This window comes from Hemicordylus capensis, chromosome 10 (assembly GCF_027244095.1).
Source record: "Hemicordylus capensis ecotype Gifberg chromosome 10, rHemCap1.1.pri, whole genome shotgun sequence".
Taxonomy (NCBI): domain Eukaryota; kingdom Metazoa; phylum Chordata; class Lepidosauria; order Squamata; family Cordylidae; genus Hemicordylus; species Hemicordylus capensis.
Genome location: NC_069666.1, coordinates 28,454,298 through 28,469,822, shown reverse-complemented (window position 1 = coordinate 28,469,822; position 15,525 = coordinate 28,454,298). Strand labels below are relative to the sequence as shown.

Genomic DNA, 15,525 nt, shown 5'->3' with positions numbered 1-15,525 from the left:
GGATGCGGTAGAGAGTCCTCCACCTCCTAAGACTCCATCACTTTCCCCAAGGGCTGCGGCTGAGAGCTTACTTCAATCACCCATGGCTGTAGTGCAACCATTGGCAGGCGTCGCGGATGGGAGTATACGCCACCCCACTTCACAGCCTGAGCACACTTGTGGTTTCAGACATTCTTTGCCGCATGACTATGCTGAGTACCTAAGGTGGAAGGCCATGCAACCTGCCCTACAACAACCGGTGGTGAGAGGTGATGTGTCACCTGCACCTGGGAATGGAGAAGGTGTACAAGACACCCCCCGGGAGGAGCAGGCTGTGCCTGTGAGGGCGCCACAGGACAAGCCTAGTGGAAAGCGAAAGAGAAAGAGCACCCCGCCTCCTCCAAGTCCTTCATCCAAGGAATCGTCTCCAACTTCGACGCAACGGGATTTTGAGTCTGACTATTCAGATTCAGATCACGCCAGTCGGCAGGTGGAGCCTTCATCTGAGGTTCCACCGCGTTTATCAAGATCCCCAACAGAAGAACTCAAGGCCTACCATTCCCTAATCAGAGAAATGGCAGAGGCATTGGGTTTGGACTTGCAGCTACCTGAAACGGAGTCTGCTGACCCTGTGTACAACATGATGTTTCAGTCGAAATCTTCCCACCCTGTTTCTCTACCAATGATCCCTGCCATTGCCAAGGCGGCTAAATCAGCATGGGACAGCATACAATCGGCTAATCCGACATCAAAGCGCATAGAAAACTTATACAGGATCCTTGATGAAGAGAATACGTACCTGTTACGCCACCCGGATCCTAACTCCATGGTGGTGGATTGCGCGTCAACATCAAAAGGCAGCCGCCGGCATACAACTCCTGCGGACAAGGAGGGGAGGAAGATAGATGTTTTGGGTCGTAGATTATACGCCACATCGAGCCTAGCTATACGAATAGCAAATTATGCAGCTTGTATGGCTCGGTACACCCATCTGCTGTGGGACAACTTGCTGCATGATTCAACATCAATGTCCCCAGGAGAGCTACAAGTGAAACTTCATGAGGTGTTTGACAAGACAACGTCGGTGACAAAACAGCAACTGAGCACGTTCAAGCACTTGGCAGAGACAGAGTCAAGGGCCATGGTGACCGCAGTCACAATGCGGCGCCATGCTTGGCTGCGCGCAACATCGCTCCAGGGGGACATGAAAGACCGGGTGGAGAACCTGGCTTTCGATGGAAAGGGACTTTTCCATGAGACCACAGATGCCACTATGGAGACTCTAAAAAAATCTAAATTCACTGCAAAAACATTTATGGCACCTACCTCAGCACCTAGTACTCGCACGTACAGTTATAATAAACAGCGTGCATACCGTTATCAGGATAGGAGAGATTATAGGAGGCAGAATAGGCCCTATCAGCGACCAAGGGGCTTCAACAACAACATCAAGAGCAAAAACCAAAGCGCTAGGAACAGCAAAGAAAGTACTAAGCAATCTTTTTGATTACTCTGTCAGCCCACTGCATTTAAGATCAATTGCCAGGACCACTGTCATCGGCCCTGTAGTTGCCAGCCCATCCATCAGACTGGCAAGCCATGCTATAGCGTGGCACAACATAACATCGGACAAGTGGGTTTTGAGAATAGTGGAAACGGGTTATGCAATAGAGTTCACAACCCAGCCCCCGTTCTCAGGCCTGCGTTTCACGAAGTCAACACCAGTGCTGGAAGAGGAGGTGAAGGTGTTATTGGAAAAAGGGGCAATTGCTCCAGTGCAGTGGGCAGAGAGGTTGACCGGATTCTACTCCCGCTATTTTCAAATACCCAAGCGGGATGGAGGGATTCGGGCAATCATGGACTTGAGGGACCTCAACGATTTTGTCTGGACCCGGAAGTTCAGAATGACAACGTTGCAGGAAATTCTACCCTTCCTGGAACAGGAGGAGTGGGCGGCAACGTTAGATTTGAAGGACGCCTACTTCCATGTGGGCATCCAAGAGAATTACCGGAAGTATCTTCGTTTTACAGTGGGGGAGGAGATATATCAGTATGCAGTCCTCCCTTTCGGATTGTCAACGGCCCCAAGGGTTTTTACCAAGGTGGTGGCAGTAATAGTTGCTTACCTTCGAACTCAAGGCCTGGTGGTTTACCCGTATCTGGACGACTGGCTCCTGGTGAGCAAGGACAGGAGGTTACTGGAAGCACAGATACAGATGCTCCTGCATCTTTTGAAGGACCTCGGGGTCACTGTGAACTGGAAAAAAACAAATTTGGTACCAAGGAAACAACTGAGCTTCATAGGGGCTACCCTGGATATGGAACAGCAGAGAGCGTTCTTGCCAAGGGAGAGATGCAGTCAGATCACTTCATTGGCAAGTCACTTCTTCTCCAATCCTGCACAAAGGGCGAGAAGCGTGCAAAGGCTGTTAGGCCTGATGGCCTCGTGCAACACGACCGTACGTTACACAAGGCTTCGAATGAGACCCCTGCAACGGTGGTACTTGGACCACTTTCGGCCCAATGTAGACAGCCAAAACATGCTACTGCGACTCCCCAAGAAGGTGCTTGCTTCACTGCAGTGGTGGAGGACAGAGGCAAATCTCTTAAAGGGAGTACCATTCCGGCCTCTTCTTCCGACGGCGTGGGTCACAACAGATGCTTCCCTTCAGGGATGGGGAGCACACTGCGGCCAGGATTGCACCCAGGGGCAGTGGACGCCTCAACAGGCTCTACTACATATCAACTACCTAGAACTGTTAGCCGCGTTCTTAGCACTGAGGGCTTTCGAACCCCAGCTGAGGGGTGTTGTGGTGCAAATCCACTTGGACAATACTACAGCAATAGCTTATCTGAACAGGCAGGGGGGTACGGTCTCACCAACACTTTGCACCTTGTCAATGAAATTGTGGAACTGGTGCATCATGCATGCCATTTATCCAGTGGCAATTCACATCCGGGGTGTGGACAATCACATAGCAGATGCTCTGAGTCGGAGCACGCAGATCAACCAGAAACACGAGTGGGAACTCAAACTGGAGTGTGTCAGAGATCTCTTCAGTCTCTGGGGTACCCCCGCGGTGGATGTATTTGCCACGGAGGGAAACAAGAAGTGCAAGAGATATTGTTCTCGTGCGGGGATAGGTGTGGGGTCTCTAGGAGACGCATTTCAATATGTGTGGAACAGGGGACTCCTTTACCTATTTCCGCCCATACCACTTCTCAATCGGGTGTTGGCACAGATTCTGAGGGACAGGGCCAATTGCATACTGATCGCCCCGTGGTGGCCACGTCAAGCGTGGTTTGCCCTGCTGCTTCGCCTGTGCAGAGGAGACTTTTACCGTCTACCAGCAGTGTCGGATCTCCTACAGCGGGCGGAGGGAAGGATACTACACCCAGAAATCCAAACACTGAAATTAACAGCGTGGAGAATAAACTTCTGAGAACTATTCTGTTGAATAGTAGACGGAAGTCAACTAGGCGTAGTTATTTATGTAAATGGAGAAGGTTTAGAGCATTTGCGAAATTAAATAAGTTCAATGCAAAGCGGGCATCAGTGCGCCAGGTTTTGCTGTATTTGACAAGTCTAAAATTAAGGGGCTTAGCAAATGTTTCTTTGAAGGTACATTTGGCAGCTTTATCTTCTAAACTCCCAGGATGGGATGGAAAGACTGTATTTACACATCCCGAATGTAGAAGGTTTATGAAGGGGCTGAATAATATGTACCCACCGCTTAAGGAACCTTTAGAGCAATGGAGTTTGTCATTGGTTCTTTCGGCATTGACAGAACAACCGTTTGAACCACTGCATGAGGCTAGCCTGAGGTTGCTAACACTTAAGACTGCATTCCTCATAGCAATAACCACAGCGAAAAGAGTGGGTGAATTGTCTGCGTTGAGAGCAGATAAGCCTTACACCCTGTTCTACCCACATAAAGTAGTTATGAGGCTTGATCCTAGTTTCCGCCCTAAGGTAGTCACAGAGTTCCATCTGAATCAGGAGGTGGTCTTGCCGACCTTTTTTAAGGACCCACAGACAACATTGGAGATAGCGCTTCACTCGTTGGATGTACGCAGGTGTTTGTTGTACTATTTGAAAGGGACAAAAGAATTCAGAAAGACAAATAAGCTGTTTGTGGCTTACAAGGGCAAGTGTAAGGGAAAACCAGTGTCTAGACAGCGTATTGCACATTGGTTGGTGGAGCTGATCCTATTAACTTATAGACTGCAGGGGGTTACCCCACCTAAGACAGTAAGAGCTCACTCTACCAGGGCTTACTCGACATCAGCAGCTCATCTTTCCGGCATTAAGATGGATGACATCTGTGTGGCTGCAACCTGGTCTTCACAGCAGCCGTTTGTAAAACATTATGCAGTGGACCTCCGCATGGCGCGCCAGGCGGAATATGGGCGAAGTGTTTTGAAAAGGGTGTTGCCATAGAAGGCATCCTTCTGCACCCGCCACCAAAGGGGAGCAGCTAACTAATCACCCATCTACTTATGGAATCAACGGATCACGATCCAGATAAACAGGTTGCTTACCTGTAACAGGTGATCTGGTAGTGATCCGTTGAATCCATAAGACCCGCCCAGAAACCAACCCCACTGCAGAAGTATGAGGCTCAGATAGAACATTGGGAAGCAGATTGCAAAGCGGTCTGCACAGAAAACTAACGGAAGACGCCCACCGCCCAGTATAAGTAGTGATCAGTAGCACGTGCAGAAGGGCGGTTGGGCGTCGCGAGGAGCTACCTAGTCGGCCCGAGAGGTGCCTGCGCAGGCGCAGAACCCATCTACTTATGGATTCAACGGATCACTACCAGATCACCTGTTACAGGTAAGCAACCTGTTATATTCCCCTTAGGGGGTGGGGCTTCTCTGGGAAGAGCCCCTGCCTGCTTGCATGCAGAAGGTTGCAAGTTCGCTCCCTGGCAGTAGCATCTCCAAGATAGGGCTGAGAGAGACTCCTGCCTGCAACCTTGGAGAAGCCGCTTCCAGTCTGTGGAGACAATACTGAACTAGAGGGACCAATGGTCCGACTTGGTATAAGGCAACTTCCTATGTTAGAATGTGCCTAAAGTAAGTTTTTTGTATATAATTAAGGTGCCCTATTATAGAAATGATCATTTGTAGTGTTTGTAACTCATTTGCAATGGACTTCTAAAGCTTTCGTTGTGAAAGAGATCCTTTATTTCAAAGATAGAAAATCCACGGATAGAGTTAGATCCATGCTTCTCGCATGCCGGCACTCTGCCAGATGTGGCATGAGTTGACCTTTTAGTTCAGCAGAGTCCCTTCCTTTTCGGACTGGTGGGCTTGAGGATACGGACTCCCTGGGGTGTCCGCTTCCCTCTGCCAGTTCCTCATGAACAGGGTGGGAGGGATGCTTGGGAGCTTCCCAGGCTCGCCCACTCCTTGTGGTGTTAAAGAGTGCTGGTCTGGGAAGAAGTCTGAGCAGGAGGACTTTTGGGCCCCTGGTTGCCATGAGTGGCTCAGCACTCTTGGCCTGCTGCTGAGGAAGATTCCAGGATGTCCTGCCGGCTTTGTGAGCCCCGAGGGCCCTTGTCTCTGGGAGCCAGACGGCTGGCAAAGGAGAGAGGGTCCTGGTGGAAGCTGAGCAGGGGCGAGCTGATCTGCCTCTGTGGGTGGTGGGCCCTGGCGGAGTAAGTACTGGACACGGGGTGCAGGCGTAGGCTGGGGCATATGTTCTCGCGCAGGCCCCTCGGAAAGCATTTTGAATGGCTTTTGGCTTCTTTGAAGTTAGCTTCTTGCTTTAAAAGTAAATAAAGGGTAGCTAGTTTTCAAACTAAATCTGCCAGTCTGTCATCTTCATCCAGAGAGATGCTTGAATGTGTTTCCTTCTACTCCTTAAATTCATTAGGACACCATTGTTAGCATGAAATGGGACCCGACGGGGAAGATGCTCCTGACATGTGCTAAGGAAGAACTGGTCAAGCTCTGGGGGCACATCGGGGGCTGCTGGCGCCATCTGGACTCCCTGGCCCACCAGGCCGTTGTGAACACCGCCGCCTGGTGCAGCCTGCCAGGGAAAGGACCAGCGCTGCAGCTTGTGCTGGCTACGTAAGCAGACCCTTTTGCTGTGCTGCTTGGGGCCATCTCTGCCCTGGCTGCTCTGAGCCCCCTTGAATAGCTCAGGGCTCTGTGCAGCAGCCATCGACAAAAACAAGCTGGCTTTTACATTGGTTTTGCACGACTTTTCTCGGCCTTGCTGTAAGCCTGCGTAAACATACTTGTGTGGGCTCATAATGGTGGTTTTTTTCTTGGAATGTTTCTGTATACTTTTTACCAAAGATAAAAGATAAAATTGAGGTGTGGTGCCACACAATTTTGTGTTGTACTCTTTACCTTCACAGTTTACCCTGTTAGCTCCATTGGTCTGTTCTGTGTCTGCCTTGCACAGCAGATGGGGGGAGGGATTGCTAGGGGAAAGCAAAGCCTGGTCTCCCTGTTTCCCTATGTCTGCTGTCTGTGTGGAAAAGAGAAAATGCAGTTTGAGAAATGGCCAGACCTTTAAAAACAAAAACCCTATACAGTGGAAGTGATGCCATGCTGTGAGGCTCCCCAAATTTGGAAACTGCACTCACCTAGTAAATGCGGATGTGCTTAACAACTCACAAGAAAAAGCTTCTGGCTGCTCCTATTCCTTCTGTGTGTTTAGTAGGGATGTGCACGGAACCAATTCGGAGGCCCTTTATGGGCCTCTGAACCAGTTCGAGTGGCGGGTGGTTCCGCCTGTTCGACAGTGGGGGGGTGCAGCTTTAAGGGCGGGGAAAGATGAACCCTCCACTGCCGGCGCTCAGTTTTCTAAATGTCCATCAGGGCAACAGCGTACCTCCCTGCCGCCCCATTCGCTACGTTTTCCGGATGTGCCTGGAAGTAGCGGACTGTGGTAGCAAGCATGACTTGTCCCCCTAGCTAAGCAGGGTCCACCCTGGTTGCATATGAATGGGAGACTAGAAGTGGGAGCACTACAGTAATCCCTCGACCTACGAACTACTCGACTTACGTTGTTTTCGAGTTATGAGCGACAAAAAAGACCGGAAGTAGTTGCCGGTTTAGATTCAGCTTACTCGACCTACGAATTTTTAGATGCGGCTTCCTCGAATTACGAATGTTTTCAGACTTCCGTGGTGCGCTCCTCGACTTACGAAAATTTCGACCTCCGAACGTGCGTTCGGAATGGATTATTTACGTAAGTCGAGGGACCACTGTATAAGATATTCCCCTCAGGGGATGGAGCCGCTCTGGGAAGAGCAGAAGGTTCCGAGTTCCCTCCCTGGTGGCATCTCCAAGACAGGGCTGAGAGAGATTCCTGCCTGCAACCTTGGAGAAGCCGCTGCCAGTCTGTGAAGACAATACTGAGCTAGATAGACCAATGGTCAGACTCAGTATATGGCAGCTTCCTGTTCCTATCGTACGTAGGCGCGTCCGTTACTTCTGGGTACATCTGGAAAACGTAGCGAACAGGCCAGCAGGGAGGTATGCTGCTGCCCCAATGGATGTTTCGAAAACCAAGCGCCAACAGGGGAAATGTGGCGGGGTAAACACGGTGGGGGAGTGCATCCTCCCCTGCCCTTAAAGCTGTACCACCACCACCACCGCCGTTGAACCAGCCCCCTCCGGTTCCGTGCACATTCCTAGTGTTTAGCCATGAATTTCTCAACCAGATTTCCAAAAATTGCAAAAAATACCTCCACTTTGTGGTATCTGGTTCTGCTTTGCTGAATGGTGAATTGTAAGTTCTCCATATGGCTTTCCTCCTCTTTATTTAGAGGCTGCCAGAATGGTTTACTCTGTGTTTGGACTGTTCCCCAAGATGAGCTGGTCCTACTGCAGTCCAGTCAGAGTTGCTCCAAAGGATGGTGGGACGAGGAAGCCAGTGGCAAGGTAAAGGGGGCCGGGGCCGGGAATGTGGCCCACTCTTCCTGTTCGGCCGAGTGTGGTGTAAAAGGCAGTGGCAGTCTAGGGGCTAGGCAAGGGGCAGAGGCAAGATGGGGCTGCTGGGTTGATGAAAGTAAGGCAGCCTCGCTAATCTTCTGTCCAAAACCTAAACCTGACCCTCTATTTCAGCAATGTGGTGTTGTTTTTAAGTGATTTTCTATCTAATGCCAAGATTCCCAACCTTGGGCCCTTCGATGTTTTTGGACTACAACTCCCATTATCCACCTATACAATGGGTAAAGGCTGGGGATGATGGGAGTTGTAGTTCAACAACATCTGAGGACCCAAGTTTGGGACCCCCCCGATCTAATGCATGTTTGTTAAAGAAACTGGCACCCGTCCAAGAACCATCTATCTTGGGTATATGTACACACACACACACACACACACACGGGGGCACTGCAGTGGGTACCAAGATTTAAGTCCTGTGACTTCACACAGTAAGTTACGTTTGGCATTTCCCCTTTTTATTCTGGATAATCCAAATCATATCATATCCTGACAACGAACTTTGCTTTCCAGGATGCATACAGGAAAGTGGCCGAAACCAAGTGCATTTATCAGCTGAAAGGGCACATCACCCCCGTCCGAACGGTGGCCTTCAGTTCTGATGGACTGACCTTGGCATCAGGTGGACTCGGCGGGCTTATGAACATTTGGTCTTTACGGGTAAGCCGGCAGCGGGAGCAGAGCTTGCTCTCAGCGTCTTCTTGCCGTTCCACAAGCGCTCTAGTGGTTCTGCTCTGACACTTGTGTCCACCCCAGAGCTTAGCCAACCGTTGAAGGCCATTACTAAACCCTTGGAGGCGTGTGGTGTATGTGCTGTGGGGAGCCAAGCATCTCCGAGGGAGGTGGGACAGCACAGTCCAGTCCATCAACTCAACCGCAACCAGCAGCCCTTTATGAATTAAATGGTTTTAATTGAGTTATTATTTATTATAATAAATAATAAGTTGTGTACACTGCCTTGAGATATAGATGTTAGGCAGTTTATAAAAAAATAAAATAAAATTGTGCTCCTCCTCTCTCAGAACTACATTCATTGGTGGCCATTTCACCTGCTTACAAGCATTTGTGTAACTCAGTGGAGAACTGGCACCTGCGTGTGCTGGTTTCCCTCCTCCACATTCCTGTTCCTTTTCTTACTCTTATTAGATGGGAGGCTTGCAAGCAGGGCCAGTTTCATTTTTTAATCTTAGAAAAGATTAGCAGAAAATGTGCAGTTTATAAATCATTGAGTGAGCAAATGGTGTGAGTTTGTTTCCTCTCTAGGATGGCTCCGTTTTACAGAGCGTTGTGATTGGTTCTGGAGCTATTCAGACTACTGTTTGGATCCCTGAAGTTGGAGTTGCTGCTTGCTCTAGTAGATCTAAGGTATTGCTTGTTTTGTCAGTTAAGTTCTGCATGTTTCTCCTCTTTCCATGATGGTTGTGATCCACCCTTTTAACCTCTAGTTGCCTGCCAGGTTCTCCCTGCATGTGCACATTTCTTCACTAGATTGCAGACCAGGAGTTATCTTTGTAACTAATATTGTCACTTGCAATCATGAGCCCTACAACTAATTAAGTTTGCTTCTGAGTCAGTTTCTGGGAGAAGCTTTATCCAGAAGATGTTTGCCATGGGCTTCTAAGGACAGCCAGCTGTGTGACTGATGTAGCAAGCGATTCATGGTGAAGGGGGCTGTCGTCTTATTGCTGTTCTGCAAAACTCCTACACAGGGTTCTCAGACAGTGCTCAGATGTTGGACTACAGCTCCCGTAAAGTTGAAATTGAAAAACATCTGGGGAGCCCAGTTTGCGAACCCCTGTCCTTGCGACTTCGGGTTGGATCTCAGTGAGAACTTGCCAGTGCTGAATCAGTGAGGATTTTTCACCTCTTAAATGTGAAGATTTCAGTTTTAGAATATTGCAAAACAACATTTATTTAAGAAACTTTTTTTTTTGTCAATTCATATAGAATTATGTGCTGAACACACTGGGTAATATCCAGACTTGTTAGTAATAACTAAGTCTCATTGAAACCAATGAGACTAGTTAGTCACAACTAACATAAGTCATTGAAATTGTTGGAGCATAAGTCATGGTTAATGTATTCTGCAACGACAGCACATGTACTCTTGTACTGTCAGTACTACCGAGACATTCGGCATAAGCTTGTCTCCCCATATATTAGCTCATATCCAGGCTGTACTGATTCTTTTTATCTTAATTCCTCTTGACAGATCAGAATGATTTTAGATCCTATAATGTGGCCAAATTCTACCTTATAGCTAGCAAAATTCATTTAGAGTTTAATAAGAACTGAACATTTTAGCGCTTGTATGTATGTTGCATCCACATGTTGGATATGCTATTGCCAAACATAGTATAGAATACAATATGGTATGAGATTTAACACTGCTCTGTATTAGGCACATAATTTTGCTATCTTGCCACCTTTATACTCAGTATCATTCTGATACCAGTGTTGACTAATTTTACATATAGTTTATGTTCATAGTCTTAACTTGTAACTACTTCTACTCACTATATTATGTTTTAGGTAATTTTATAGAGATCCCCTATTACCTTGTAGGAGTAGATTGTCTTAACTGTTCTTTTATTTACTTTGTTGTTACACTGGTCAAAGACCGAATAAAGACTTACGTGTTCTGTATTCTACGGGAAGCACTGATTTCCTAGATATGTGCCGGGGCGGAGCCACCATTGGGCCAATGGGTTCAAAGAACCCAGACTGCGCCCAATCAGGGGCCGCACCTTGTGGCCCCGACACCCCCCCACACACACACACATCTGACGTCAGACGTGGGGGTGCCGGTTTAGCTCCTGAGCAGGGGCCACGCAGCCCCTTCGGGAGCTGAACTCCAACTCCCGAATGGAGCCTCAAGGCGCCGTTCAGGAGCCAGACCACGCCCCCCGCGTCTGATGTCAGATGCAGGGGGCGGGGTTAGCAGGCCCACGGCCGCACACAGGCCACTGTCGGTCAGGCTCCGCACCTGGATATGTGGCAGTTACTATTATTTAGCAAAGGGATTTGCACAGATGTCATTTAATCTCTGACTAAGAAATCTTTGGCAAGATTTCTTTCCCTTTTGCTTTATTGCCTTTGTTGTTTTGGGTGCATTAAGGAAAGGAAATATACCCAAACAGTGGAACAATGTTGAAACACAAATCATTATTAACAAAAGCAGTTCTATTTGTTTATGTCCAGCTGGAATCGGAGTGCCCAAAAGTTAGCAAATGGTGACCAAGCTCTTTCAAACCTTGTGTGTTGGCCTTGCCTTTCCTGACTTTGGACACTTTTGACTTTTTATCAGGACGTGCTGGTGGTGAACTGCACCTCGGAATGGATCTCTTCCAACCACGTCCTTGCCACGTGCAGGACTGCTCTGAAGCAGCAGGGCATCCTTGGATTAAACATGGCGCCTTGCATGAGGGCTTTCCTGGAACGCCTGCCCATCATGCTTCAGGAGCAGTATGCTTATGAGAAGGTAGGAGGAGGGGAGCGCCTTGAATTGGTGTGGGCTTGTGTTGAGTTTAATGCGGTTTTAATGTAAGCTTTTGGCAGACATCCTGATTCTTCAGTTCCGATGGTAGCATGGAAGAAGAGCCTCTCAATCTGTTCCCCTGTAACAGAATACAAACCAAATCAGAAATGATCAGATGACAATCAAGCTAAAACTAAAAGACAGGTCAAAACAATAAAAATACAAACCCATCTCTAGGGTTGCCCCCAGGCGCTGGAACACACTCCCAAACAAAACCAGAGCCTCCTCATCTCTGGCGGTTTTTAAACACTGTCTGAAAATACACCTATTTTGTCAGCATTCCGTTCATAATCTGTTAAGGTTTTATTGATAGTTATTTTAAACTGTTTTAATTGTTGTTTGTTTTAATCTGTAAACCTCCCAGAGATTTCTGTGTGTTATGTTCTATATAAAAATGCGAAACAATAAATAAACAGTTAAAATCATTTCAAAGCTGGCCCATTAAAATACCTCCTGAAAGAGAGAGGTATCTGGACTGCTTCTTATGGGTGTAGGGGATTCTTGGCACCAAATCAACACAACTTATTTCCAAATAATACATTACAAACCAGGGTGTAAATGGAAAACCAGAGTGTTTTATTTTGTTCAGAGCGATTTAATCCAATCTGTGACCTTGTCTATGTGCACGTGCGCGCACACACACACTGACACACTGTCCATCTTGGCCTTTTTCTCTTCCAGCCCCATGTGGTGTGCGGGGACCAGCTTGTTCACAGTCCCTACATGCAGTGCCTGGCCTCGCTTGTGGTGGGGCTGCACCTAGACCGGCTCCTGTGTAGCCCCCCAGCCCCGCCTCACCACCAGACCTGCCTCCCTGATCCTTCCACCTGGAATCCTACTGAGTGGGCCTGGCTCGAGTGCTTCTCGACCACCATCAAGGCTGCTGAAGCTCTGGCCAAGGGAGCCCTCTTCCCAGAATCATTTACGGTCCCCGATCTGGAGCCTGTGCCAGAGGAGGAACTTGCACTCCTCATGGTAAGACACGCTGTGGGGAAGGGTTGCAGCAGCAAGACAGGTAGCAACCGTAGATGGAGTTTGCATGTGTGTCGCTAATATTTCCTGTTTTGCAGGATAATGGCAAATGGATCAATGGGATGGACGAGCAGATTATGTCTTGGGCAACATCACGGCCTGAGGTTGGTAAAACGGACAGTAGGCTTTAAACAGTAAAACTTGCAGATCCTGTTCTGAATGCCTCTCCTGCTATTCCTCAGGACTGGCACCTTGGTGGGAAATGTGACGTGTATCTGTGGGGAGCCGGACGGCATGGGCAGCTAGCAGAGGCTGGGAGGAATGTCATGGTGCCTGTATCCGCGCCCTCCTTCTCGCAAGCTCAGCAGGTACAACCACCTGTGGGGGGGGGGCGTGCATTGAGAAGCCCCACTTGGCCCAATAAAACTATGTCCAGTGTCTCATTGGCTCTTTGATGGTCTCAGCGCAAAAAAAGAACCGGCCAGAGTTGCTGTGTTTGGGGTGTGTGCTTGTGTCAGATAATGGGACAAACCCTTGACGTTTAAGAATAACTTTAAAAGCATTGTGCCCTTTCCTTATTATTAGGTCATTTGTGGCCAAAATTGTACATTTGTGATCCAAGCTAACGGAACGGTTTTGGCTTGTGGAGAAGGGAGTTATGGTCGGCTGGGTCAAGGAAACTCAGATGACCTTCATGTGCTCACAGTTATCTCAGCACTGCAAGGTAAAAAAAAAAGGGGGGGGAGGCTTTAGTTGAATTTGGGGCGTGAGCCATTACCCACTGATTTTAATGGAATTGGGGTGGTTGCTCAAGCATTGAGAGAGTACAGTTTGTGTCAGAAACTAAGCATACAGCTCTGTCTTGGCACTATGTAGGCTTGATTAACAAAATCACTGACCACCATTTAGTTGTTCCACAGCTAGTTTTGTGTTCTCTGCCAGTGTAGGAGGGAACCCATTGTGAGCTATCCCCACCCACGTGCTCCAGAGAGGCAGGGCTATGTAAATGAAGGAGACCCTCCAGAAAGCCACTCGGTTACAGCCCTTGCTGTCTTCGGAGGCTTACTTTTCCTTACTTGGTTTTATGCGCTTTCCTTCTTCTGAATTTTTGCTTAGTGTTGTGGCTGGAGTGCCTTGTGGACCTTAACTGGTGCCATTTCTAAGATCTCTTTTCCCAGAGCAGCTGACCATGTCAAGCTGACATCCAGAGTTGTGTTGTGATAACGCGGTGAGGTGTGGAGATGCACCAAGTTGTTGTGCAAGCACAATCAGGAGGCCTTCCCCAGGGCATGTACAACTTGTCAACAATGCACAAGGCAGGCTAGTTTGGGTCAGACGGCCCTCTCTTTCTTTGTGCAGCGCTAGTCTGGAGCAGTGTCTCCTGTAGCAGGGATTCCTAGAGGTTGCTGACTACAGCTGGGGATTATGGGAGTTATAGTCAGTAACATTTGGGAATTCCTGTTACAGGGAATTCTAGTCTGGATGTAGGCCAGTATGTATAATGTTGAGATAACAACAACAGTTGTAACTATATATGCCACTTTCCCTAAGTCTTCAAAGCACTTTGTAGACATCAGGAGTCTCTTATAACCCTGTAAAGTGGTCATATTATCCTTGTGGTACAGAACAGACGTTGAGGTCAGGCTGAGCTTTAAAGGCTCATCGCTCTTGCCTTTCACTGCTATGCAGCCCTGCTTGCAGTGAAGAAATCTGTTTGTGGAAATTGTTTCATTCCTTATACATTACCTTGTAACTTCATTGACCATTTGATTTAGTGAGCTGCTTTATGCTTCGGAATAATTCTCATCCTTTTCCTTTTGCTGAAGGTTTTGTGGTAACCCAGCTGGTGACTTCTTGTGGATCTGACGGGCACTCCATGGCTTTGACGGAGAGCGGAGAAGTGTTCAGTTGGGGGGATGGCGATTACGGCAAACTGGGCCATGGGAACAGTGACCGACAGCGCCGGCCGAGACAGATCGAGGCCTTACAAGGAGAAGAAGTTGTGCAGGTTTAAGACGAAATTGTATATTACATGCTGACCATCATAAAATTTGGCTAGTCAACTCAGTAGCTCTTGCAAGTGTTGGTAGAATATGAATTCAGGCCACTTGGGTCATAAGTCAGATATTCCATATGAGAGCTACCAGCCCTCTGTTGCACCCTCTTCTCTGATGCTGGAGTCAAGGACATCTCTATGGGTTATCCCCCTCACATGCTCCAAGGCAGAACAGTTTGATTAGTTAAAGAAAAATACACGTCTACTCGAGCCTGAGGGGAATAGCCCTGCTCTAGTTCTTTCTGTCCTGCGTAGCTCCAGGCAGCTCCAAAACTCTTCTCCTAAATCTTTCTATTTTCTCATATTTTCTGCATTGTGACTTCCTGCATTCCAGTTTTTCTCAGTCATTGTTGTACTTCCTTATTGTTGTCTTTCTATCTCTAAAATTTTTTAAAAACAAAAAAACTCTCCCTCAGCTTTCCCGATCCTCCTTCTCTACTGTTCCTTCTCCCTCCTGCAATGGAGTGCACAGGAACTTGTAAAATGATATTGGTGCTGAAGGGAAAAGCAACTTTCCATCAGCTACCAGAGCCCCCACATCACCTCCTCCACAAGTGTTGGTACTGGCTGCTAAAACGCTGCCTGGTCCGAACACCAAGGCTGCTGCGACTTTCCCTCTCTTGGGCTGCAAAACTCTCAGCAGAGCAGCCCAGCACATCTGAGAGAGAGGCAGGGAGAGAGAACAAGAGGAGACTTTGGGAGCTCCTCATTGGAGATGCTAAGGCGGGCAGCAGTGTTTCACCTCTCAAAGCCTCCGCCCATGGGTGCAGAGTTACGGGCCTGGGGAAGATCGGAGGCTCTAGTGGCGGCTGATGGAACGCCTGTGAAGGAGCAAGCGGTGCAAAATGTCACAAAAACGGGAGAGGTGCTTCGTTATCCGTTACCAGCAAAAGTCACCCCAGCAGCAGCAGAAAGAGGTGATCAGGGTCGGAGCCAAGATGAAGGACAAAAGAAAAAGCCGGTGAGATCTTTCCTTTTGGAGAGCAGGCCCCCATGCGGGTCGCTCAGA

The 15,525-nt window shown here is 48.3% G+C and overlaps 1 protein-coding gene across 10 annotated transcripts in view; it reads left to right on the top strand.

Annotated features, from left to right (window-relative positions):
• Positions 1-15,525, top strand: part of HERC1 (HECT and RLD domain containing E3 ubiquitin protein ligase family member 1) — a 151,031-nt gene that overhangs the window by 106,958 nt on the left and 28,548 nt on the right. For all 10 annotated transcript variants that reach the window (XM_053272826.1, XM_053272830.1, XM_053272829.1 and 7 more), the window contains 10 exons: positions 5,861-6,060; positions 7,773-7,887; positions 8,464-8,610; positions 9,214-9,315; positions 11,258-11,431; positions 12,170-12,463; positions 12,559-12,624; positions 12,703-12,828; positions 13,046-13,184; positions 14,287-14,468. In XM_053272826.1, the coding sequence (XP_053128801.1) occupies positions 5,861-6,060; positions 7,773-7,887; positions 8,464-8,610; positions 9,214-9,315; positions 11,258-11,431; positions 12,170-12,463; positions 12,559-12,624; positions 12,703-12,828; positions 13,046-13,184; positions 14,287-14,468 (1,545 nt within the window). The remainder of the gene's footprint in view (positions 1-5,860; positions 6,061-7,772; positions 7,888-8,463; positions 8,611-9,213; positions 9,316-11,257; positions 11,432-12,169; positions 12,464-12,558; positions 12,625-12,702; positions 12,829-13,045; positions 13,185-14,286; positions 14,469-15,525) is intronic.